This window comes from Castanea sativa, chromosome 8 (genome assembly GCF_040712315.1).
Source record: "Castanea sativa cultivar Marrone di Chiusa Pesio chromosome 8, ASM4071231v1".
Taxonomy (NCBI): domain Eukaryota; kingdom Viridiplantae; phylum Streptophyta; class Magnoliopsida; order Fagales; family Fagaceae; genus Castanea; species Castanea sativa.
Genome location: NC_134020.1, coordinates 44,009,304 through 44,029,631, shown reverse-complemented (window position 1 = coordinate 44,029,631; position 20,328 = coordinate 44,009,304). Strand labels below are relative to the sequence as shown.

The 20,328-nt window shown below is 35.4% G+C and overlaps 1 protein-coding gene across 1 annotated transcript; it reads left to right on the top strand.

Moving 5' to 3' along the window:
* The first annotated feature begins 10,986 nt into the window (after positions 1-10,986).
* On the top strand, positions 10,987-20,122 carry LOC142607592 (protein TIC 100). The gene is made up of 11 exons (XM_075779135.1): positions 10,987-11,767; positions 11,864-11,935; positions 13,792-13,881; positions 14,000-14,173; positions 15,054-15,144; positions 15,432-15,494; positions 15,594-15,660; positions 16,306-16,409; positions 16,484-16,610; positions 18,347-19,104; positions 19,448-20,122. The coding sequence occupies exons 1-11, from the start codon at positions 11,139-11,141 to the stop codon at positions 19,877-19,879; spliced, it is 2,607 nt and encodes an 868-aa protein (XP_075635250.1). The 5' UTR covers positions 10,987-11,138; the 3' UTR covers positions 19,880-20,122.
* Positions 20,123-20,328: the final 206 nt, after the last annotated feature.

Sequence of the window (20,328 nt, the reverse complement as noted above, 5' to 3'; positions counted from 1 at the left end):
TTGAACCTATGGCGTCCGCTCCTGATGATTGCTTTTTATCATCAGACCAAGACACCAATCAGTTTTTGGTGTAGGCGAGGATTGAACCCTAGATCTCTTATACAACCATCAGAGATTTTATCAATTGAGCTAACTAGAACCTACTGTGTGTATTTTTTGAAATTAAGTCTATCACCCCTCAAAAAAAAAAAAGAGTCTATTAACTATAGCTAGGGTGGGGAGAAATTATTTTCTTCTCCTAGAGGACCACATCAGCACATTTTCTTCTTTGATAGAATTTTCCTCAAGATTTTTTTGTTTGTTTGTTTGTTTACTTTCACCTGAGGCTTGATGATTGAACGGAGTGGGTCTCAATTGTTGACTATATGAATATGCAGATGTCTCTTGAAGTCAAAGTACCTTTTGAGTCAAATATGTTTGTGCACCGTTTAAAATAAAAGATTATAAGCAAATTATTAGATAAACATTTTATGTGGAATTGTCAATTGTGGACCATTTCTCAGTACTAATGGTGGGGAAGAACTAGGAATATATAAGAGACTTTTGACATTCTCAAACCACAAGTAAAATGATGAAGGAGAAAGACGAATACTTTAGCTGAAGATGGCTGAGACACCATACCTATTAGGCCCCGCCAAAGACAATTTTATTAACCAATAATTGATATGTGCCAAGACAAACACCATTCGCATTGGGTAATAAATCCATTCCATTATGTCAAACTATCAGAAATGTATTAAGGAAAGTGATCAAGATATTTTAGGAGTAATTTTTATTAAATATGGTAATAAATGTGATTAGTGGATGCTAACAACGTAATAAATGAACATTATAATTTTTTTTTGGTGATTTATGACACATCATTTTACAAAGATTATGCAGTATCTCGTGTGTTAATTATAAGTTCTTAACATTGAATATGATAATAAATATGATTGATAAATGCTAACAATGTGATAAATGAACATCATATTTAAACTTTTTTATATAGAGATATGATACGTCCATAACATTTTTACAATATTTTTACAACAAATCATAGGAAGTTAGTTGTTATTGGTTCAAATTTGAACTTAATATTAAGATTACTTAGGATTTGTTGTAAAAATGTTGTGAAAATGTTGTGGACATATTATTTTTCTTTTATATTTTTATGACATATCGTTTTATAAAGATTATGGAAAATTCTTAGGTACTCCTGGAGCACAGAGAAATGGTGCTCTCTCTTCTCACATTCATGGTGGACCCCACGATGAATTTAATGAGCGGACCTCACTATGAATGTGAGAGGAGGGAACACCATTCTCTATACTCTGGGAATACCTAAGAATTACTCAAAGATTATATAGTATTATGTGTATTAAATTTAATTTAACAGTTTTTTATATACAAAATAAAAATTCTATTTTAGCCTAATTTTAGTGTATATGTGTATGAAACTTCTTCCTGAAGACTTGAATTCCTACTCTTGCCCCTACATCCCACAAACACTTATACTTGTGCAGTGACCACTGCATCAAAGATGTACAGTGGTAATTTTACAGATCTTACCATTAAAGATCATAACTAATTTTCTTTCTTAGAAAAAAAAAAAAAAAAAAAAGATCATAACTAACTATTTTGGCAAGCCGATATACTGTGAAGACAGTCAAGCTGTGGTATAAATGATGAAAATGGTCAATCAGGTACTCACAGTTAGCTAGTACCTGATTGGGTCACATTATATATATATATATATATATATATATATATATATATATATCTCTCTCTCTCTCTCTCTCTCTCACACACAGACCCACACACCTTTCAGTCTCTCCAAATATCATGACTAGGCATTTATATGGGCCAACTAATGACCCAAACTATGGTGGAATGGTCCATAGCTCAGTGATGATGAACATTTATAATTTGTTTGTTGGCTTTCTTGTGTTATCGAAGGGGTAGTTTCGTAGTAGTATTTAGAGTTGCTTTGTGAGGAAAAGAAAACTCCATTGCTCAGCCTCAATAGTAAAGATTGAATTAGATAATACCATTATAATTATCTACGCTATCTTAAAAGAGTATAGGATGCTCAAAAAAAGAAAAGAAAAAAAAGAGTATAGTTTCCAATAGGGACATGCAAATTCAAACCCTATCTCCCTGATGTAACTATAAATTATTAAAGAGATAAGAGGGTACTCTTTTGTTATGTATTTAAGTAACAAATAAAAGGAGTATTTTTTTGGATTAATTTGGAAGTTGAAACTTAATACCTACTGCCTAGCCATTATTAGTAATTTTTTGTTTTGTGTTCCACATTGGTTAAGAGTGAACTAGATTTTATGTTCATAAATTTTTGCATAACTCCAATGATATCTTAAGTAGTGGCGGCTCCAGGAATTTTTTTTCTAGGGGGGCCAATAGTGTCTTGAGCTAGGATTTTGTTGTGGGGAGTAAAAAAATAAAATGATTATTATTATTTTTGAATATACAATTGTCATATTACATATAATATTCCAACATAGTATTTTAAATAGTATACAATACAACTATATTGTATAATAGTCTTAAAAAATTATTAATAGTTTAAAGATCGGTAAGAAAACAATAATTGAATGCATAAATAAATATAAATAAATAACTAATAATAATATTTGTCAACTTAATAATAATTTATTATAATTGTGAGGGAAAAATGAATAATATATATATATATATATATATTTGGGCCTTGGGCCTGATTTGGTGGTGTAAGTCTGTTCAAGCAAAGCATTCGAGGCCCACAGGCCAGTTCATTCTACAAGGGGAGAAGGAGTTGTCCGAGGAGGACTATCTCCTCGGACAGGCCCAGTAAAGGTCATGGGACGTGCTAAAGGATTTAGAGGCAGAATTCTGGAAATCTGTTGGGTAAAGGTGTGATCCAAGCAGTCGTTAGAAGGAAGAACGTGCGAGGAATATTAGAGGAAAAAAAGTTACTACCATCGTATTAAAGGCCCTGTACCTACCTCCCTGGCCGCATTAATGGAGAAATGACCTCTGAACAGTAATATTCAGCCTTCCAGCTATTATTTGAAGACTTCAAGAAGGTGGTGGATGAGACAAGTATCTATTTGGAAAATCTGTGCTACACGTGGAATAAAAAAAGAAGAAGAAGGAGAAGAGGGATATATGAGGACAGGAGAGGTATGAAGATGGGGGGTGGACGAAAGACTTGAACACCAATTGTAATCTTTTGCTTAAAGAAAGAAAGACAGTACAAGTGGTTCTTGGCTTACGTCTGAGGAGAGTTTTTTTTGTCATATTCATCTATTATTTGCATAGATTGCGGCATTTTAGCCTGTTTATTAACTCTCCAATATCCTTAACCTAGGTTTCAAACTCATACTCTACAAATTTCATTGTATAAGACTCTTTGGGCCTGGGTCCATCTAGTAATTGGACAGGGTACAAATTGTGCAATTACAATAATCGTATGCAACATCAATTAAATAAAAATATATGATAAAGAAGAATAATAACACAACTAAGAGGAAGCCTGAGAGTAAACATGATACTAAGGAAAAAAATAGTAACTTACATAAGATTTTGCTTTTGAAATGTAAGGATTTTTAACCACATACATGGTCATTCTCTTGGAATTGGAGCAAACACTAAAAGACTTTTTGGGCTAAAAAAACTTTAGAACACTTATTAAACTACTTGCTTAGACAGAAAAAAAACATAGAAGGGAGAAAGAGAGAATGAGAAAAGAATCTTATATGTAAATATAGATTAGTTGGTTTACAAGTGGTGTCATTTTTTGCTGATGAAAAAGAAAATTGCTGGAAAAAATCATTTCACTCTACTACTAATAGTAAAGTAATTTAGAGTTCAGAGAGAAAGTTTATTTATTTATTAACAAATGAGCAATTTTAAGATTAGTACTATTGACACAACATTTATGCAATAAATTCTAGGTGGCAAGTTGTTAAATGTATGTAAAAAAGTGATGTCACTTATGAGTTTAAATAAAAAGTCAATTACAACTTGTCACTTAAATGTTATTGCAAAAATATTGTGAAAATAGTATTAAGATGATCATATTTCAAGTTTATTTCAATTGACTTTAAACAAAATTTAGGGTCATGTTCAATATTTTATTTTAGGAGTCAAAACAAAAAAAAATAAAATAAAAAAATAATTTTTTTTTCGGCCTAGGCCAGGGGTTCATTTGAACCCCTTAGGCTGGCTGTAGAGCTGCCCTGATCTTACGATAGTGGGCTAGTGTTGGGCATGGGCTTATTTCTGTGACACATGCACTAATAGTTTTGCTTCAAGCCTTTGTGTATTTTTTTTTTCTCTTTTCAACCCATTTGGATTTGCCCGGGCATTAAATCTGCACAATGATTGTTAGAGGTCTAGCCCATTAGACAGCCTACTAGTCTTTATTTTAGAGGGACACACCCAAGTTCTTGTATTTTTTTTTTCCTCTTTCCAGCCAACTAGTATTTTTTTCTCTCCTTCAGACCTTTGTGACTGTTGGAGGTCTAGCCCCATTAGATAGCCCACTAGTCTTTATTTTGAAAGGACACACCCAAGTCCTTCTCTTTTCTCTTCGGATTTTTAGGGCCTGTTTGGTTTAGGCTTGTTTTGAGTGATATCACTGGAAACTCATCACTGAGTTATGAAAAATCGTGGGACTCACACCTGTTTGGTTGTTTGGCTTGATTTTCACCTTAGGTTTCCATCACTCAAAACTCACAAATTTTGAGTGAGAGTGATGAAAACTGAAAACACCAAATTGGTGATTTCAGTTTATGAGTTATGTAACTCAGTGGTAGTTGTGTAAATTTTTGACATCTGTGGGGCCCATTTTGTTACCTCTCTTTTACTTTATCCTCTCACTGTTTTCTTTTTCTCTCTCCACCCGTTCTCTGTTAGTTCTCCTTCTTCATTTTTTTTTCTTTCACCTAGAGCTCTCTCTTCTCATTGACCCTTCGTTGCTCCTTCACAAGCCGCCACCACCACACTAGTCATCACCGTCATGAGCAACCACCATGAGCAACCACCAGATCGATTCAAGGTCAGCCCAGATCGGAAAACTGAAGAGCGGTTCAAGCAAAACTGAAAACATAACGCCGACCCATCTCCAAACGCCGACCCATAACCCGATCTCCACTGTAACACCACCGAAACACCGATACAAGCCACGCCGTGACCCATAGGCCAATCTCCACCGTGACCTAGCCCCAAAAACCCAATCTCAAACCCGATCTCCACCGTAACCCAACCCCAAAAACCCGATCAACCCACCATCACCAATCCAAACCCACCATTGAAACAACCCACCACTTTAAACCCAATTACCATCGGTTCAAACCAACCAAAAACAGCTGAGAAAGAAACAGAGAAGAGAGAAAAAAACAGAGAAGAGCGGAAAAAAAAATCAAATATAGAGTGAAGAAGGGAGAGACAAAGAAAGAGAAATAGACAAAAAAAAATGATTGGAAAGAGGGAGACTCAGAGAAATGAAAGGTGAAAGGATGGGAGAAGTGAGGGAGGAAGATATTTTTTTGTTAAAGACGCGGGTAGTAACAGTAGTAACACTGGGTTATGCTAGTGTGTGGGTCCCACGGTTTTGAAGTTGAAAACTGGTATGAGTTAAGTTGCCAAACAATGGCTTTGAAAAATTGAGGTATTTTAAGTGATGAGTAATGAGTGATGAGAATTGAGAATTGATTAATGAAAATTGAGTGATGATAAATTTTAAACCAAACGGGCCCTTAGTCTCTCATTGCTGCATCTCTTTCCCTCTATTATGCTCCTCTCCACAAAAATCTAAGCTCTTATTCTTGGTTTAAGGAAAGACAAAATAAGGTTATTCATTATTCTCTTTCCGGCCTATTTGGATTTGCCTGTTGGGCATTAAATCTACACAGTGATTGTTGGAGGTCTACCCATTAGACAGCTCACTAGTCTTTATTTGAAAGGGACACACCTAAGTCCTTGTTTTTTTAATTCTCTTTCCAGCTCATTAGTCTTATTTTTTTATTTTTTTTTCAGCCCATTTTGATTTGCTCGTTGGGCATTAAATCTATACAATGACTGTTGGAGGTCTAGGCCATTAAACAACCCACTAGTCTACACACTCATGTCCCTCTCTTTTCTCTTTAGATTTTTAGTCTCTCTTAGTTGCATCTCTCTCCCTCTATTATGCTCTTCTCCACAAAAATTTAAGCTCTTAATTCTTGGTTTAAGGAAAGATAAAATAAGGTTGTTCATTATTCTTTTTCCAGCCTATTTGGATTTGCCCGTTGGGAAGTAAATTTGCACAGTGACTATTGGAGGTCTAGCCCATAAGACAGCCCACTAGTCTTTATTAGAAAAGAACACACCTAAATCCTTGTATTTTTTTTTCTCTTTCAAGCCTTTGTGTATTTTTGTCCCCTCTTTCCAGCCCATTTGGATTTGCTCATTGGGCATTAAATCTACACAGTGACATGTTGGAGGTGTAGCCCAATAGACAGCCCACTAATCTTTATTTTGGAGGAACACACCTAAGTCCCTCTCTTTTCTCTTCTTGGTTTTGCCATGACTCAGTTTTCATAACTCAATACTCATAACTCAATACTCAAAACCTATAACTCATAACCTAAACCTTACTTTATCTCAAAAACTCCAAAATTCTTGTTTGGTCACATAACTCACCTTTTGCCACCATAAATCATATTTCAGGAACTAAAAACACCAAAATTCAGGCCCTGTTTGGTTTTTTTTTTTTCATCACTCCTCACTCAATTTTCGTCACTTACCACTCATCACTAAAAAATACTCCAATTTCTTATAACTCTGTTGGGTAGCCTGTTTGGGTGGAATATCTCAGTGGGTTTTCAATTCAAACACTCACCTTTATGTCACTCACTGGGTCCCACAAAAATCAATTGCAAAGGCAGTTGTACAGAATGGTCACAAGCCTACCCGTGTTGCCTCTCTCTCTCTCTCCTCTTCACGCCCTTTCCACAACAAAACACTTTGTCCCCAACTTCAGAAACCCACACACCACCGATCTTCAGCTCTCCAAACCCTTACTCCGCCTCTCATTTTCTGCCCCTCACTTCCCCGCCTCCACTGCGTTAGATCTCTCCCTCATCTTGAACTCTAGAAATTCACATGAAGGAATCCCAGACTCCCAACTCTGAACCTAACCCAGGTATCCCGCGTTGCTCATCTTCCTCACCTTCAACTTGTAAACCCATCGCAATAGTTTTCACTTTATCCTCCCTTAAAAACCCACCATATTGTTTATGGATATGGATACAGTTAGCTATGTTACATACTTTATTGATCTATTGATGTATATTCTGTCAGTAGCTACATCTTATCGGTTAAACTAAGTAATAACTAAAGTAACAATCATAATAAAAAACAAGATAGAGCAACTAAGGCACATCCATCTTTGATTCTAATATTTTTTTTGAAAAAGGTACATCCATCTTTCATTATAAGAATATCACATGAACCATGTCGAAAAATAGTATAATCAGTAAGCAAATATGTAGGGGAACCCACATCACGGATTAAGCAAAGAAAAAAAAATGATGATTAGTTTTCGTAAAAAATGAGCAAAGCAGACATTGTTCATAATACTAATTTTTCTTTAGAGCAAAGCAGGCATTGTTTACATTGTTTAAAAATGAGCAACACAAGGGAACCCACAACATGAGAGGGTGATTAGTTTTCTTAAAAAATGATAATTAAAAAAACTAAATCTAAACCTCAAGGAATCCGTGACGGTGTTTTGGTAGAGTTTCGGTCCTGATAATTTTTTTTCCCAAGCCAACAGCAGAGCAAAGTAGACATTGTTCATAATACCATGACTGTAACAAAGGAACAAGACAGAGAAACTTCTAAAAAAATAATAATAATAATAATAAAATGAAAAAAGAAGCATAAAAGCTATACTTGAGTAGAGAGTAAAAAAAGAGGTATAAATAAACAAGCATTCACAGCCAAGTGAGCCAAGATCTCAATAAACACAACACAAAAAAATGGAGGAACATGGAAAAAACAAAAAAATATCAAAATAAAACCCAACAGATGGAGGGGCTGAAAATACACTAACAACACAACTAAATCATAAACAATAGGAATGACAACACTCATCACTCATCACAAAAAATGGAGGAACATGGAAAAAATATAAAAAATCAAAATAAAACCCAATAGATTGCAGGGTTGAATTTGGGTCTCACTGGAAACAAAAATCGGTGAACGGAGCTGTGTATATCTCGGGCTGAAGGTGCTGATCAGTGGAGAGCTCTACTTCAGTTGTTGGAGTGTTGTGGGTTTGGGAGAAGGAAAAGGGAAAGTGAGATGGAAGGAGTGAAGCTGGGTAGTTGGGAAAGTAATACAAAAGTGCTGTTGGGAGCTTCAGGTGCTGTGTAGTAATGTAAGTGGTCTACAGTGATGTAACTACACACTGCTGTGAGACCCAACTCTTGTTCAAAATTACGCTAATGCCACTGAGTTAACATAACTCATCACTTGAAAACAGTCCACGGGAGTTTTTGAATTTGTTAACTCAAAATCTAAAAAACTCAGTTTTGTTAACTGAGTTAACACCCGTGAAAATCAGCCAAACAAACATTATACATGTGGGGCCCACGGTTTTCGGGTTATGAGTTAACAAAACTCAATTTTGTTAACTGAGTTTTGCAAAATCCAAACAGCACCTCAGTTTTCAGTTTTCATCATCCATCACTCAAATTTTTGAGTTTTGAGTGATGGAAACATCACCCAAAAATCAAGCCAAACAAGATTTTTTCAGTGGGACCCACGCATTTTGGAAACTCAGTGATGAAAACTGAGTGATATCACTTAAAATCATGGCGATCCAAACAAGCCTAGCCTCTCATAGTTGCATCTCTCTCCCTCTATTATGCTCTTCTCCACAAAAATTTAAGCTCTTAATTCTTGGTTTAAGGAAAGGCAAAATATGGTTGTTCATTATTCTTCTTGCTTTGGTATTCATTTAACTTGAAGAAACTGTTATAGTCTAATCATGAGGGGTCGTTTGACCAAGAGAGCTACACGCACAAAGTTCTATTTTGAGTGACACGAATCAACATTTAAAGAAACACTATTTACGCAATTTTATAGTTTGTGAGATTTTTCTAAACTCTCTCTCTAATTTTCTTTTATTGCTAATTTTTAGGATTATATTGTTGAGTCAAAACTTGTTCTTTCATAGCTATTTTACAACACTCTGTGTTTTACAATGATAATTTTAAGTTTTAACAAGTTCTTGAAAAAAATGACAACAAAAAATATTAAATTACGAATTACAACTTTTAACTTTATTCAAAATTAAATTTAATACATAATTTTAATTTATTCATTTTAGTCCTATAACTTTTATTTTTATTCAATGTAATCATTTCTTCCAAATTTATTAAGACCGTTCCTTTAACTATACAAAAACTACGTAATTTTGTTTTTATTTTTACTTTTATTTTTTAAATTTCTTAAAATTAGATTATCTAAACAACTAATAAAAATATACATTTTTTCATAATTGTGAAGAACACAAAAGAAAAAAAGAAAAAGAAAAAGAAAAACACATGAAAAGAAGCTTTCCTTGACACCCCAAAACCCAATAAAAAATAATGAATGAGATGTATTACTATTTCATCGCTAACCCCAAAACTGATCCAAAAACAAATTCATATTTGCAGGAGGTGAAGAGGTTTCAATCCGGCTAGTGGCTACTGTACAAACCAGGTGGTTGGGTTGTGAGCTGGCCATTGTGGGTCGCGAGTTGGGTCATAATTTAGTTCACAATGGGCTCTCTCTTTGATCTTATCTGGATTACGTGGGGATCTCTCTCTAGTCTCTATATTGTATGTTGCTTTGTCTCAAGTAATAGTCATGAGTGTCTTGAATATTTGATAAAGCACGATGACAAAGATGAACAAGGATACACTAAACATATAGTGTATAAAGAGATGTACAACAACCGTGCAAAGGTAAAAACTACTTTCAATATCTATTTTTTCATTATTATTATTGCTAACAAAACCGCAACTCACTTACAAAACTCATTGTATTGCAACTAGTAGAATATATAATAATCATTTATTTAGTTACAGTTTCTCAAATAAATTATATATTATATAAGATCATGAGTATAGATGACAATTTTCTCTGTCCCACCCTGCTTGCCTTGCGCTAGATTTCCCTACCCTGAAAAGGTGGTGGGGCAAGATTTTTTCCCTTGTGGCCTGGGGCAAGGTGGAGATGGGTTTAGGCTTTTTAGCCAAACCCTATCCCTGCCCTACCTTGTTCTGTTCTGCTAGTGTTAAAGACTTAGTTTGTATTACTAAGCATTTAAATGCATTAATATTAATAATTTTTGTTTTATTGTGATATTATTTTGTTAAAATTTTTTGATAACATTATTTAGTCCTTACTAAAAAGTAATTTGATTTGATTTAATAAATTTAATTGTAATTTTAAGTATATTTATATTAATAAAAGAAGTTATATATATTAAAAAAATTGTAATAGGTGTGGAGTGGGGTGTGATTGATTAACACAAAGTAAAGTTTTGCAGGGCGGAGATAGGGCAAGTTACATTGTCTTGCCCATCCAGTCATGTGAGGCAGAGCGAAAATAGGTTAAAACAAAACCATACGAGGGGAGAAAAAAGCCTTATCCTTTGGCCCTGTCCACCCCAATTGCTATCCCTGATCATGACCATAATCACGCAACTCATGTGAGAGAGGGAAAAGGTGAGCTTCAAACTAAAATTATGGAGCATCACAAATAAAGGTGAACTTTTATTTTTGAACTTTAGCTTAAGCATAAACTTTTTAAGAATTGGTTTAGTTATGGCCCTTAGGCTAAAGGGCCTTAGCAGGCCCAATCAGCCCACATATACCTTTGCAACCAAAACAAGTTCAGTAGATCTGTTTTATATATTTTCATTTTGGGTTCAAAGTACTTCAAACCCCAAAAACAGAAAAAACAAAAAACAATAAAAGCTCCATCTGGTTGTATCCTTGTACAGTAGCAGCTACCATTTGCTTTGAAACTATCAGTCTATCACAAACTCACTTCTTAGTTCTTACACTACCCTCTCACCTCCTCCCACCTTATCTGCTGCTTCTTCTTCTTCTTCAATGGCAGACGAAGACTCAGCTAGCCCCACTGACTCAGAACAACAATACGAGCAAGATGAGGAGCAACGACAAAATGAGGAAGACCCAGATGCCGAAAACCCCTCCTCAGACGACTCTGACTCCGACTACTCCGACTACTCGGATTCCGACGAAGAAGAAACGCTAACCTACACTCGACCCGGTGATGAGCCACTCGACTCAAACAACACCCCGGAGATGAACATAAAGCGGTTCGCTCGGGTCCTCGAAAGCAAGAGAATGAAGAAGCAGCAAGAAGAAGAGGACCGCAACTACGTGTACCACGAAGACCTCTTCGATTTCCCGAAAGACCCAGAGAACTGGAGAGAAGAGGACTTGCAGGAGCTATGGGCTGATGCGCCTCTCGAGTCCACGAAGCCCGGGTGGGACCCGGTTTGGGCTGATGAGGAAGACTGGGACATTGTGAGAGATGAGATTGAGGCTGGGAGGGACCCACCCATTGCACCATTTTATATTCCTTATAGGAAGCCGTACCCACCTATACCTGATAATCATCATGACATTTCCAACCCAAAGGCTGTGATTGAGGAATTGGATAGGATTGAGGAGTTTCTCACTTGGGTTAGCTATATTTTTGCTGATGGCAGCTCGTATGTTTTTGATTACATGTCTTATAAATTGTTTGTTTGTTTTGGATGTTTGTTTGGGTTTGTATGGTTTATGGTAATTCTATTTGTTTTTTGAAGGTATGAAGGCACAGTTTGGGACGATTTGGCTCATGGAAAAGGTGTATATGTTGCTGAGCAAGGGCTTGTCAGGTTTGTTTCTTCCTTTTTTAATTAGAGTTCTGCTAGTGATAGTACAAATTTTACTACATTGAACTTACAAACTGATGTGTCCCTAATCACCCAAAACAATTCAGACATTCATTTATTAGGCAGTTGAAGCCCACCAATCATATTCATTGCTACATCATTAGGGAAAAACTTAGGTTCAGTTTCTTAAGTGCCGTAAGATAGGTCCACCAATTAAATTCAATTGCATTGATCAATGAACCACATGGTTGAATTTGTTGTCGATGGCAAACGATAACTTTGTTTTTGTTGCACTGGTAAATACAGTCATGAGCTTGCATTTCATTGAGAACCCTAAGGTATGGTATCTAAGAAACTGCATTTAAGTTTTACCCTTTTCATAATAGCAGTTTGAACATTGAAACATGCTTTCTATCAAGTGTCTATATTGGTTCTGTATTTAAAATGACTTTGAGTAGACAATACAGTGCAACAATCTACCCAAAAAATGGTTATCAAATTATGTGATGAAGCTTGAGAAGAATAAGGAATAATAAATGAAAGAAATGTTGCATGTAGTAGAATTAATTAGCACTCAATGTGATTCTCATAAGATTTATTATGTCATTAAAGAGTTCAACGTTGAGTGTTCTACATGGCTACTTGACATGTCCATATTAAATTTCCCGATGAACCTGAGAGTACATATGTTTTATTTAATGGGAGAACTGGACTTGAAGAAAAGCACCATACGCATCACTTATTTTTGCATCAAATTTCTGGAGGCATGGTTTTACTATATATCAACAGTCTTCTCTTTTATTTAGCAATGCAAATAAAAACAATATTACAAGATAACATTTTTGAATTTGAAACTGTTTGCTCAAATTTATCCAGTTGTTGGAAGACACAAAAACATAGCTGTATCATGTTCTGTAATCACTGTTCTTTTTTCTTTTTTTCTTTTTTGGTTTTGGGGGGGGGGGGGCGTGGGAACTAATGAATTGTTAGCAACCGCTCACAAATTAATGTATATGCCGAAAATTTGCTACATTCAAGGGCTTTTTATCTTGAGACCTGACTGTGTATTACTTATTCTGATTAGGCTATACAATGTTCTTCTTGGCTACTTAAAACCAGTGGCGGAGCTAGGATCTAACTTGAGAGGGGGCAAAAATTACATTTGACATCACATTTACGCACATGCAAGCGAACATATACATATTGATATAGTGTTTGAGATTAATTTGCAAAATGACAATTCATTCTTCTTCTTTTTTTTTTTTTGAGAAACCAAAATGACAATTCATTCATGTGTATGCTAAGCAATATTTGAATGCAAGAAAATTCAAAAGAAAATAACATATTCATTAAATTATATTTATCTATTAGGGGTTTATTTACATAAAAAATCATTTTGAAATTGTAATTATAAAAAATGTTATAATTCTACTTATGAAATGGAAAGGTTTTTAGTTGTTAGATAGACATAAAGCACAACTTACAAAAATTTCTATTACATACGTATAAGTAGGCTATGCTCTCAATCCTCCCATGAAAGCAGCTGCTCCTATTGTGTATATGGTTTTATAGCTTTTCATCATTAATAACAGTTTATATTTTTACCTAAAATGCATCTAGACTAGCTAGTATGAAAATATTAACAGATTTTTGGGGTGGGGCCAGGGGGGCAAGTGCCCCCCCCTCGACCCCCCCTAGCTCCGCCCCTGCTTAAAACTATGGTTTAAACTTGTGATTCTATATGATATTACCCTTTCCCCCTCTCCATTGGCTGTGACTATTATTTTGGCAGCTTACAATTTAATTTTGACTCTGATTTTATGTTATATAAATTTCATAGATACATTTTCTTTTGATAGGTATGAAGGTGAATGGCTTCAGAACAACATGGAAGGTCACGGGGTTGTTGAAGTTGACATTCCTGATGCAGAACCTGTGCCAGGTTCCAAGTATGTTTATGACTCCTATACATGTATCGATAAGGTCATACATATCTCAGTGTTTCGAAGCTGAATAATTGTTCTATAAAAATAATTATATCGAGTTACTCATTTTGCATCTTTCTAGGCTTGAAGCAAAGATGCGTGCTGAAGGGAAAATAATAAATAGGGATTATATGACTCCAGAGGACAGAGAATGGCTGGAGATGGATATTGAAGACAGCATAAGTCTTGCTGATGGGAAGTGGGAAGTACCATTTTTTGAAAATGATGAGTGGATTAGACAATTTGGGAGGAAGCCGTAAGTTTTACTGTTGAGCTGTCTGTTTCTTTTTTAATATTAACTTTTGTAATCCTATCCTTTCTCTATATTTTAGTTTCTGCCCAATGTAATGTACTTTGTTTGGATGTTCTCACTCATTAATCATTTCTATCCTGATATTTTGACTATTGGCTTTTGCTTAAGTTGAGAGCTACTGCATTTATGTTTCTGACTCTTTGTGTGTGTATGAGATTTGGTGCTATTAGCGAGACCCTTTCCTTATGCCCAATGTTAAGAATTTACCAGCTAATTATCATAGTAACTTGACATATATACATCAAATGGGCTTAGTGCTTGAAAAAAAGGACACATTTGATGAGAAGGAAACATTAGAAGTAAAGGAAATGCAAAGTTCCAAAGAAGTTGTCATTCAAAGACTAAACTCCTAATTGATATTTGGAAGACATGCTGAAAAGGTTGGTTAGTTTAACAATAGGAAGTTTGTTTCTACTTTCTACCTTCATATTTTAGCTTGATCATTCATAATCAAATAAAACAAAGTGGTTCTTCTGAATTTTAAAGACATCTTTGATGTGAAAAAATGGTTCTGTTTACGTTTAAGCATATACTTCAATTTGATGATGCCTTATAAAGGAGGTGATTTGTAACATGTAGGATCCAAACCTTAGGTGCATGATAGAGTCTAGATCAAGAAAATTGATTATTCAGAGGGTAGGTGCGAATTTGATTGAACCTTAGGTCGACTTTCTCTTGTCTAAAGATATGGTCATTGATTAGTATGATATTCAGTGTTTTCCTGTTATACATTTAGCAGTTCATTGACATGGAAGCCACGCAAGTGTTACTTGTTAGCTGAAGGCATGTTATGGGTTTATTAATGATTGTCTTCCTATTGCAGGGAGAAGGGTAGATATCGCTATGCTGGTCAGTGGAAGCATGGCAGAATGCATGGATGTGGTGTTTATGAAGTCAACGAGCGTACCATCTATGTAGGGTTCAGCTTACTTAATTTCACTTCTTTTGTTTACGAAATTTATAAACTCGGAGGGTTCAACTTTAATCCAGTGAGGATGCAAAATGAATTCTGTTGAACATATTGAAAGTAAAGAGGTGACAAAAATGCAAGACATCTTATCAACTGAAGGGTCAATTCCTAGTGCTTAAATTTTGTAAAATTTCTGCATGTGTTATATGTTCTAATTCTCCTCAATATGTACAAACTGAAATTTCTGTGTAGTAAGTGAATTTAGCGGACATGTGTTTTGAATGCATGCAGGGTAGGTTCTACTTTGGGGAGCTATTGCAGGATTCTACTGGTTGTGATGAAGATATTTGTGCGGTATCATATAATTTGACATTGTTAGATGTATTTTAATTATTAAAAAATAACTACCCAGCTGTTAAAGAAGATATTTCTCTTACATTATGTACTTTGCAGTTGCATATGGGTATAGCAGAAGTAGCTGCAGCTAAGGCTCGGATGTTTATTAACAAGCCCGATGGAAGTATGTCTTTTTAACACTCTTTATACTGAAAAGTACATTATTGTCTATAAACTGGCATGTTCAATGCTGTAACCATCAATTTGTTTGTTGAAATTGGATGGTTAAGAAATTAATTATGAAATTTGGACAGGAAAAATATTACTTGGTTTATTATCTCCATATTTTTTAAAATGTTGTCTTACTTGTGAGTGTGTGTGTGTGTAGATTAGTGTTATCTTAGTCATATACTTGGGTGCATATATGTCATGGACCAAGTCATGTGTAAGATTTTTTGTTAAGCATTCCTATAGACTCACTTGTCATGTAAGATTGGATATTAATCAATCCTATAAAGACTCACTTATCCCATGTTTGGAGACAAAGTAATTGTTCTCCTAAGACATACTAATTGACCACTTGGACATCGCTCTGATCATAGGTCTGAACATGGTACATTCTGTTGAAATTCAGTCCTGCTACAGGCCTGGCTGGCTCCATCCGTTTCTGGTTCTTGCACTCTATGCGGGATTAAGTTTATGTTAAACATATAATCACGTGTTTCAGAATTATAATTATTATTTTCTGCTTTATGGAATCTAGTCTGGCAATTTCTTGTTGTATCATCTCTCTTTTGTTTGTGACTTACATTTTGTTCTGCCCGCACAGTGGTTAGGGAACAGAGAGGTCCATACAGTGATCCTCAACATCCCTATTTCTATGAGGAAGAAGATGTGTGGATGGCACCAGGCTTCATTAACCAGTTCTATGAGGTAAGTCAAATTCTTTATTTAACTAATTTTTTGATCATGAAAAGAAATGATAAATGAATATATATTGGTGGCAGGTCCCTGATTTTTGGAAAACCTATGTACAAGAGGTGGATCAGGAAAGGGAAATGTGGTTAAACTCCTTCTATAAAGCGCCACTAAGACTACCCATGCCTTCTGAGCTTGAATACTGGTGGTCCAAAGGTATCCAATTTTTCTTTAGATAGAGATATGATGGGTCTAAATCTCATCTATGTTTTTGGTTTTGTTTTGTTTTTTGTTTTTATCCAACACACCATAACACAGATATCTATTTATTAGAATAAAATATGTGATGTGGTTCCCCTGAACATAAAGAAACTATCATGCATGTGTAAACATGATATATGAGTAACTCTTGGACTCCTGAATTTGGAGCATCTTACTTTCACGCAATTCACAGGGGTCAACGGGCTATCAAAATTTCACTGTCAAGGGTAAACTCTCAATTATAATATGTAAGAATATTATACGATTTCTATTTGAATCGGAAAACGTAAAGCACAAGAAAAATATGTGGATACACCTTTGGAAGCCCCCCCTCCCCAAAGAAAAAATAGAAAAGGGATGCTGTGTTAGGCAATCATCTAGTAATACAAAAGATCTCAAAAGAAAAAAAAATAATAATAATGTGCTGAAGAAGTTTGGCACCTTCAAAATTTTCGCAGTACACACAAAGAAACATCCTTCCAGATTTTTGAACTTGAGTGGCAGTGAAATCTTTCTTGCTAACAATCAAGCAACTGAATCAGTATTTGGCATAAGTCAGGGTACACCAAGTAATGAAAACACAAATAACCAAACATCTCTTGTCATTAAACATGAAGTAAGAGGTGCTCAATCGACTCCCTCCCTCTATTCTTTCTTGCACATACAGATCCAATAAATAATCCCAATGTTCTATTTTGGAGATTATTTGACAACTGAAACTTTTCCCATAGTTGTTTAAGTGAAAAGAAAAGAAAAAAAAAAAGGCAACCTTTCAAGTCACTAGCACCACCTCTTATAATATGCTTTCTTTAAAGGAATTCTGCACCTCTAGGCTATAGACCACTTACCATAAAATAATCGGTAGGATGCTTGATCCTCATCTTGACTAGATGGAAAATTAGAATATGTTAGAATTGTGCAGTTAAATGATTAAATTTACCATATCACAATAGCTTAAGTTTTTGGTATAATCAATAATTTAACATGGTATTAAAGCAAGAAATTCTGAGTTTGAACCTTGTCTCCTCCACTTTACCTCACATTAAAATCTCACGTTTTGAGCCTTACCTATTAAGAGGAGTTTGGGCCTAAATGTGAGGGGAAGTGTTAGAATTGTGTGGTTAAATTATTAAATTTACCACATCCTAATAGTTTAAGCTTTTGGGACAATATGTAATTTAACAAAATACAAAAAGTTCTCCATGGTATGGTAAAGGTAAAAACTGGCAATGTCTGGTAAGGTAGGAGAGAGAAGATTCTAGACACTTTTTTTTTTGCCCTACTTCAGCGTACCTCGTTTCTTTTGTCTTTTCTCCCAAGAGAGGGAGAATTGAAGAGAAGATGTTGTACCTTCTCTCATAGGCTGAACCCTAGATATCCAACCTCTAGAGTGTGTGAAGGTACCAAGTGGACGGTGGCTTCTTTACAAAGTTAAGATGAAGAAAGATATTTGGTGCTTTTTTATTTTTTATATTTTAATCTCACAAAACCCTTATTGGTTGTGAACTAACTTTTCTCTTTGTTCCATCTTTTGGTACTTATCTCGTTTGGTCCACTTTGCTGGTTCTTCTGTGATGGCTTAGCTGCTGCTTTTGTCTAATGTTTCGGCAATATTTATTTCTTTCTTCTTTCCCCTTTTTAAATGGAAATTGCATGATTTATCTTGATTAATTTTAGATTTGTTTGATCAGAGGAGGATCCAGAATTTGTTCTAATCAATAAAGAACCTGAGCCTGATCCTGAAGATCCATCAAAGCTTATATATACTGAAGATCCTGTCATACTACACACTCCAACCGGAAGGATAATCAATTATATTGATGATGAGAAATATGGTATTCGATTATTTTGGCAGCCATCACTGAAAGATGGGGAAGATGTTGACCCGGAGAAGGCCCAATTTCTACCCTTGGGCTATGATGAGTTTTTTGGAAGAGAGGTGGCTGTGAAGAAAGAAAACATATGGATGCGTCTTGTGCTGGCGGTGGAAAATGCATGCAAGCCATTGTTTGATAAACTGGAGAAATGGACTGAAGAGAAGAAGAAGGCTAGTGAGATGAAGATGAAGCTGATTGAAAAAGAACTTGAACTGGTAGAGGCTGAATTGTGTCTGGAAGAGGCCCTTGAGGACATGGATGAGGAGTTGAAGAGAAGAGAGAAAGAAGAGGAAAAGAATGTGGAAATGGGTTTGCAGGAGGAAGAAGATACTTCTGCATTGCCCAACCAATCTGAGACATCTGCAGTAGAAGAGGAAGAAAAGAAGGAAGAGGAGGATGATGAGGAAGAAGAAGAAGAAGAGGAAGACGACGATGATGTTGCACCTTCAAGTTTTGGGTCTGTTACTGCTGATCAGGACCCAACAAAAAATGACCAGAAAGGAAACAAACCAGGCAAATCTCCATTTTCATCATCTTCATTGTCATTTGCTTCCAGTAGCCTTGTTTCAGGGGTGAGTTCTAATTTCTCATGGATTATTTTCTATATTATAGTTGTCTGTAACTACTCAAGACTCTAGAAAAAAGATGGATAGTTAATTTTTAGATCATTTTCTTAGTGATGCATTGGGTTAATCCAATTAAGTATTATTCTTGCAAGTTTAAGTTCATGAACTCTTTATTGGAATTTCAAATCTTTTGAGTAACAATGGCATTTTTAATTTGATAATCCCTCTATTCAGTTCTATTGAGTTACTAAATAGATTGTTTTTAATTAGAGGTATTTTAATGTTTTAGTTGATTTTCGTATTTAGTTCTGTGTTGGGGGAAAACTAAATATTTCTGTCGGCTTTGCAGATCCCATCGATGCTACAACAATCGTTCTTATCCTGGAAAAAGGGTAGATCAACGTTAAAAACACTTCCTTCTTCATGTGTTGAGTGCCCTACTAGCCTCCTGGAAACGGTTGACTCAGTCAGTTTTCCACCAGCGTTAAGCTCAAGAGGTCGCTTGAGAGCCATAGGGCAAAAACATGGGAAAGACGAAGCACTAAGCCGCTCAAATGGAAGGTTATCTCAGTTGCGTTCATTATCTCAAATTCTGTCACGTTCACCTGCTTCTGTGAAATCCAAAAGAAGCCTAACGGAGCAGTGTACATGGAGCCATGGTTGGCTGCATAAAGCACCGGAGAGTGATTTTGAAAGCTTATTGTCTTTGCAGACAACATTGCAGCATATCGAACCATATAGAGAAACAATGTGTGGTGAACCTCTGCCTCTTCCTACTTGAAATTCTGTATGAAGTATGAACTAATGGTATTAAAAGTAGGTCAATTTGCTCATGGCTGCATTTCGGCCAATTTTTTGTGTACTTGGTCTTATTAGATGAGTTAAGAATCCGAAAATGAAAACGTTGTGGTTCATATGTTCGTTTGTACCATTCAAAAGGCTGAGAAGCTGCCTGTGCCTTGATAAATTTTTTGGGGTTTTGATTATGAATAAAGTACTTGGAGGAAATGAACAGGAACAAAAATGTAGAGTTTTGATTCCTTTTTTTTTAGTTACTTAGATGAGTCGTTTGGTTCCATAATTTGTTCTCCCTCCATTACATTGCCAACTTATTCTATCTTCTGTATAAATCAACTGTACTAGCGGTTCTTTTGTCCTTCTCATTTTTCAATTTTGGTCTCATAATTACATACCTAGATGTTGACAAATATTAAGGGAAAATTATGTGAA